The sequence below is a fragment of the Nicotiana tomentosiformis genome, chromosome 5, assembly GCF_000390325.3.
Source record: "Nicotiana tomentosiformis chromosome 5, ASM39032v3, whole genome shotgun sequence".
NCBI classification, from domain to species: domain Eukaryota; kingdom Viridiplantae; phylum Streptophyta; class Magnoliopsida; order Solanales; family Solanaceae; genus Nicotiana; species Nicotiana tomentosiformis.
The window spans coordinates 39,900,485-39,907,350 of NC_090816.1; the positions used below are offsets into that span (position 1 = coordinate 39,900,485).

Consider the following 6,866-nt stretch of genomic DNA (forward strand, 5'->3'; position numbering starts at 1 on the left):
ATCCGATATCAATTTGTCTGATATCTTATTAGATAACTATCGAATTAATATATTTATAAACCGATAACTGATAACCGATAAGTCAAACCGTTAACTAAAATATACTCCGATAAGCATCCTAAGCCCCGCAGCCTAATGTTGGCGGGCAAGTGAGGTTCGTAACCGCTACATAGTACATAACTACATACGCACAAAATGCGCTCCAAGTCTTAGCAGTTAAGTGTCCAAGTGCAAAATCAAGTGGTTAGGAGCTAATATCCGTACACTATTCACTAGTTTAGTAGATACTAGTGCCGATATCAAAATTCCTTTTTGCCTTGTTCCGTATCTCCTATTTCAGTTTCATTATTACTCTACAACCATAGAACTGCTTTTTAGAGAGAGCAACAAGAAATTCTCTTTTCTTGATTTGTGAGATTGTGGGCAGAATATTCGTTATCCTTATGATCTGAGCCAGTTGTTCTTTTTTGGTTTTGGCCAAGATCAAGTAAAATTGATTAGTTGACTTTAGCTATATTAGAAGATCTTGATGCTTTGAGTTGAAGTATTTGTATGTTTGTGAAGTCGGACAGCTCAAAAATTGATTCTTGGTGTTCTTGTGAAGAGTGGTGCCCCCTATCCAGGTAACTGAGTATAGTAATGATAGTATTAGAGTTCAAGTTATTTGAACACGTTTCTTTGCCTAGATATTACTCTCACTAAAAATTTAGTCTTTTTTCCTTTTCTCTTAGGTGTTGTTGCTGTTCTGAGATGATTTGGAATCAAATAGACTGATACTTTTCCATCCCGAGTAAAGTAACTGCACTAAATCTTTGAGGGGCTACTTACTTAGGCAAGTTCATGCCTTCTATTGGACTTGTTTAAGGATTTAACTCAGTTACCTGAAGAATCTTGAAAGTTACCATTAACTATTTTGTTACTTGGATTAAATAGTTATTTTTGAAACAGGACCGGATATTGATCAAATAACTCTTTTATGTTCAAGGATACAAGATTGAACTTCCATAATGTTTTTTATTAGTCTTTGAGGATATTCTTGCTCTCTTAGGGATTCTTGCCATTTTGGATAACAAGAAAGAATTAAGTTTGAATTATGGACAATGGCAGTGAACTTTCATCATCTTGGAGTTTTGCTTCATCCTCTTATGAATCAAATGGGGACTGCAGCCACTACGAACCAGGGACATGTCTTGATCTGCTGAGCTTGAGTAAGCTAAGTGGTAGTCTCGAAAAGCTCGTGCTTAATGCTGAATATGACTACAGTGATGCAGAGATAGTTGTTGATGGAATCACTGTCGGTGTGAATCGCTGTATTCTTGCTGCACGAAGTCAGTTTTTCCATAAAAAATTTAAGGAGAATGAGAATTCTGTGAAGGAAGGAAAACCTAAGTATTTACTGAAGGATTTGGTGCCTTGTGGCTCAATTGGTTATGAAGCATTTATGGTCTTGTTAAATTATTTGTATACGGGAAAGCTTAAGTCTCCTCCTCCGGAAGTTTCAACTTGCGTTGATATCACTTGTACTCATGATGCTTGCCGCCCTGCCGTTAATTATGCTGTGGAACTCATGTATGCTTGTGCCACTTTTCAAATTAAAGAACTTGTCAAGGCTGTTCAGGTAAGCATAGCTATCTCTTAAATCCATATACGTAATAAATGTAATGTGCACTGAATTAGTTCTTAAGACTGTCATAGAATTATCCTTGGGACACTGTTGTTCTAAAGTGAAAAATGTGGTCAGCATGCCTGAAAATGCTTGACTAAGACACCATGTTTCAGCTTGTTCTTTGGTCATTGTGTAGATGATTTAAGCTGAAAATGCTGATGTGAAGGAATGTGTCTTTGTTTTACCAAGTGAAGCAGCTTATAAATAAACATATCACTTCGACAAAATAAATGGAAACCATCACCTTTGCATAACTAAAAGTTTACGGCTTCATCTATTATTCAATATTGAATCACAATTTGGGCTGCTCAAAAATATTTTTTATAGTGAAATTTCCAATATTTCTTCATTGTCTGCTAAGTCATTTATTCAATACTGCATCATAAATCAGATTTACTAGCTCTGAGCGTCCATTTATAGACAGATGAATATGCTGACACATTATGATGTGAAAATTCTATGACAGTTAATAAAGTACAAGTTTATGCATGTCAGCTTAGTGATTTGGATAGAACATAAGTATTCTTCAAGTATAGTTACTGTTATATATATTCATAAAAAGTTGCAGCAGATTTAGTCCAAAAGGATGAGTGAAGCACGGCAATTTTAAGTAATTGCACATTTGATTATCATCCTGACTGGACCTGCCTAGCACTCTGTCCACTATATGTGCGATTGGAACTACCTTGTAGGGTAGGGGTGTCATGGCACCTGCAAGGTTGGCAAATTTTTTATATACATATGTTGAAGTTTTCTTTAACAACGTTAAATATCTAATCCTTCCACACGCAGTCTCAAACTAGACAAAGGTGTCATGCTGGAAAGCCTTTTTGAAAGCTTTTCTTGCGTGTAAGGCTCAAGTTCGGAACTTGGGGACTTGTAGTTTATCTAGTTCTGCATTTATTTATGGGATGTAATTGTGTGATTTACCTATTGAGGATGTCTTTTTTTCTTATTCTAATTGGTGTAATTCCCTTATTGAAAATATTATTTTACTTGTGCAAATTTATTTTAACAGAGAGAGTGTGATTCTCTAAATGAAAAATGTTATTAATCTACATGTGCAAGTTTATTTTCAATATATAGGGAAAGATGTAATTCCCCTAGTGGAAATATTGTTTTCACTTGTGTTGTTAATAATAGAGATGTGATTCCTTGTTGAAAATGTTAATTCCATTTGTTTCTTGATATAAGAGATGTAATGTTCATATTTGCAAATCAAAAACCTATTAAGTTGACCCGACTAAACTCGAACGAGATTGAACGGAACCGAATACACATTCCAAACAAACTCTATAGTCAATATAAGGTGTATATTAAAGAAAATGTGGCACCTGCCACCTTCGAATCTTGGATCCGCCTCTGGAACTTGAGAGTAATAACCATGCATTAATTTGAAGGAGCTAGGTTATTGAACTCATACCAGTTGAAAAGAAAGCAGAGCACCTTTTCATGAGATTTGTGTTGCTTCTAAGTATGTTATGTTTTCTATTGCATTATACAAGTTCTGATTGGGATTTTTGCATGTGCAGCGGCGTCTTATCAATCTTGTTGATGAGGCTACAGTGGATGATGTAATTCCTATACTTTTAGTGGCCTTCCACTGCTCACTGGGCCTACTTTTAGAGCACTGTGTGCAGAAGGTGGAACGATCTGACTTGGAAATTTTTACTCTTGAGAAAGAACTTCCTTCCAAAGTTTTGATCGATATAAATGCACGCCGCCTTAAGTCCCAAATAGTGATTGAACAAGACGTGATAATGGAAGGTGGTTCCCTACACGAGAAGAGAATTAGGAAGATTCTCAAGGCTCTAGAGTCCGACGACATTGAATTGCTGAAGTTACTCCTGGGAGAGTCTAATGTCACTTTAAATGATGCTTGTGCTCTTCATTATGCAGCTGCCTATTGTAACTCTAAGGTTGTAAATGAGGTACTCAAGCTGGGTATAGCTGATGTCAATCTTCGTAACTCCCGAGGATATACGGTCCTTCATATTGGTGCTAGACGTATGGAACCATCAATAATAATGAGTTTACTTGACAAAGGAGCATCTGCCTTAGATACGACACTGGATGGACTTACAGCACTATCCATTTGTTTGAGGGTGACTCGGCTAAAGGATTATAATGAGACAGCAAAAGAGGGACAGATAACTAATAAAGACCGATTATGCATTGATGTTTTGGAGAGAGAGATGAATAGGAATCCAATGATTGGAAACATAGCTACATCATCATCCGAGGTGGCTGATGAATTACTCGCGATGCTGCTACTCTTAGAAAATCGAGGTACCTTAGTTTAACTCTAATAAAATTTCTATGTTCACATCTTCAGCGTGTTAGTCAGGATTCGTTTTAGCTAGAACCATTTCAGCCCTCCTTTATTATTGATATAAAGCTTTTCCAACATGAAATACTTCTTTTCATCAAGTAATATAGTTCATTCCTCCTTTGGCAACATCCCCCCAAAGAAAAGAACACTAAGAAAAGAAACAGAAGAGAAAGAAAAGCAAAAAGAAGGTATGTCTTGCTTATTTTATACCATTATGTCTTCAGATGGTGCCCTAGTTTGAAACTTCTTTCATGCAAAATGTCATTTACGGCTCTTTTCTTTCGTCGTAAGTTCTGTAAACTCCACTGGAACTATACTTTTCAACTTTCCAGATTATTAGTGGCCTTAACAGTGGAAAAATTTAAGCCTAGATTACATTAGACACATGTCTTCAAGTTTATTCTAGTACATTTAAGAGAACTGTTGTAAATCTATTACGATTTCCATTTATCTGTTTATTCCAGCTATCCGTTTCATCAATGTTCAGTGCGCAGTAATAGTGTTTATAGCTGTCAAAATCTATCACTAGATGGTTAAAACTAAGAGAAAATTAAGTAGCATACGTGCCTTTTCGAATATTAGCCATCTTGTATTGCAATTTGATGTGAATTAATACTATTCTTTTACTTCCTTAGTAATCTCAAGAATATGCAAGATAAAGAGTATTTTGCTACTATCCTCTAAAATATGTATTTGATAGAATAGTTTCGGGATAGTGTAGATTTAATAGCTAAGTTTCTTTCACTTGGTATTGCCGCAAATTGTTCCCACACTATTTTCCTTTTGTTTCTTTATAAGAAAAATTTCCTGTCTCCGTGTTCAAGACTATTGGACAGAGAATTCATTTAGATGAAGTTATAACCTTTTGGACATGTGCTGGATGTGACACAAGAATTTGTTGCCCAAATCCTAGGCACTTATGCTGCCTTTCAGTCCCAAATCATGATGAATCGAAACACCACTTTCCTACACTTTGCGCCATGTTTTTCCCGTCTATTTCTGTGTGGAGTTGGGTTGGAAAGGAGAGAGGTACAAGATGCTATTACACATTTGTGCTGCTTATACATGTTCAAATTGAAGCAGCAGCTAACATATCTCTTATACTGTGGAAGCTCTTTTTAGTTTCCTTAGCCCTGATAGTTAGATAGGTGCAGTTCGAAACTCTTCCCTCAAGAAGCCAATTTTAAGTAGCAGCTTTCATTTTAGCCAGAAAAACTTCTAAGACACAAAGGAGTCACATTTCCTTTTTCTTTGTTCATTTCACTTTTTGGGTAGATGAAAAGCTTTCCTTTTGTTGATACTTCCCTTGTCTGATACTTTATATTTAAGTTCCAGATATCAAGATAAACCTCGCACCAAAAAAGTGATGGGGTTTATCTCAGATAGATGCGAAAAATCTGTTTGATGGTGTTCATTCTTTGCACTCTTATTTCCCTGCATCTATGTTCTTGATCCTAGTGTTGCCTAACTAGTGTTTTGTTCCAGTGGCAATGGCACGCATGATGTTTCCCATAGAAGCCAAGCTGGCCATGGATATAGCACATGTTGATTCGACCTCGGAGTTTACTGGCCTTTCAGAAATAAATAACTTATGTGGAGATCTGACAGGGGTTGTTTTGAATGAATTTCCACCTGAAAAGGTAAAAGGACTCCAAGAGCGACTGGAAGCCCTGCAGAAAACAGGTAATTGCAGGGACCTTATTTAAAGGAGGAAGAATTCCTAAAACTTAAAATGGAACTAATTTTAATTCCTTATGTTTGTCATAAGCCTTTGAATATGTTCTTTCATGTACATAATGTATGAAAACCTTTGTTTCTTTCTTTCTAGGTTTCACTAAATTATACAAGTGTAGGCTAGCCTATTTTGTTTATGCTTTTTGCTTTAAGAAAAAGAAGTTATACAACTTATTATTAAATTTCCATTTCCACTTTTCTCCGTTTATTTAGGCTTCAAAAGGCAAAAGCTTAACTGTATGCAGGCATATGTATCTGTTTGAATCTGTTTGAATCTATTGAAATGTGTTTATCAATATTTCTTCCAGTAGGCTTGATAAATGAATGTAACTAAGGCTGTCCACTTTCCCAATATTTCGATAAGTTCTTTCTCAATGCTGTCTTTTTCTCCCAAATATGGCAGTGGATACAGGTCGACGTTTTTTCCCTAATTGCTCAGACATTCTGGACAAAATGCTAAATCCTTTGACGCTGGAAAGTGGCACACCTGAGGAACAAAGATCGAAGAAAATGCGTTATGAACAACTTAAGGATGATTTCGAGAAGGCATTCAACAAAGACAAAGCTCAAAATCACTGGGCAGGCTTCTCAACATCATCCTCCACATCTTCTCCTAAGAGTAATAAGAGAAAAAAGTAGGAACCTCTTCATGTTTTGGTTATTATTTTTGGCAGCTTCTTTTTTATAGTAAGTCCTAGTAAACATGCATCATCTGTGAGCCATTAGAGGCTACCATGTTGTAAAAAGGTTTAATCTCAAAATTTTGAGATAAAAAGAAGGGATTTGGGAGGGGTAGGGGGGATAGAAAAGAAAGGTCGGAGTAGGAATGGTCTTTTGTTGCACTTTTTTGTCCTCACTTCTGAATTGATGAATGTTAACCATGTTGGAGTTAGAAAATCTAACAAGGAGATTCCACACTTGAGATTAAATAATCCATGCCTATACAAAAAAGCTTTTCTTTTTCCCCGATATGTGTAGAATAATGTTTTGACAAAGGGAATTCAATTGAACCACCTCAGACCATTTAGTGGAGCTAAATGTTACACGGTCTCTTTACAGCAGTACCCTCCTCTTGCATTCTCCTTAACAAGCTTATCCCTGTGTTCCAATATTCAGTTTGGTTGTTTTCATAAT

General features: G+C 36.1%; 1 protein-coding gene across 4 annotated transcripts; it reads left to right on the plus strand.

The window, feature by feature from the left end:
* Nucleotides 1–211: 211 nt before the first annotated feature.
* Nucleotides 212–6,644, plus strand: LOC104113260 (BTB/POZ domain and ankyrin repeat-containing protein NPR1-like). Of its 4 annotated transcripts, none has more exons than XM_070174835.1 (7): nucleotides 212–487; nucleotides 565–623; nucleotides 711–832; nucleotides 949–1,618; nucleotides 3,199–3,955; nucleotides 5,484–5,681; nucleotides 6,136–6,644. In XM_070174835.1, the coding sequence occupies exons 4-7, from the start codon at nucleotides 1,094–1,096 to the stop codon at nucleotides 6,369–6,371; spliced, it is 1,716 nt and encodes a 571-aa protein (XP_070030936.1). In that variant the 5' UTR covers nucleotides 212–487; nucleotides 565–623; nucleotides 711–832; nucleotides 949–1,093; the 3' UTR covers nucleotides 6,372–6,644. The 4 variants fall into 4 exon arrangements, with proteins under 4 accessions (XP_070030936.1, XP_070030934.1, XP_070030933.1 ...); XM_070174833.1 differs by having other exon boundaries at nucleotides 732–832; XM_070174832.1 differs by having other exon boundaries at nucleotides 212–623; nucleotides 732–832.
* Nucleotides 6,645–6,866: the final 222 nt, after the last annotated feature.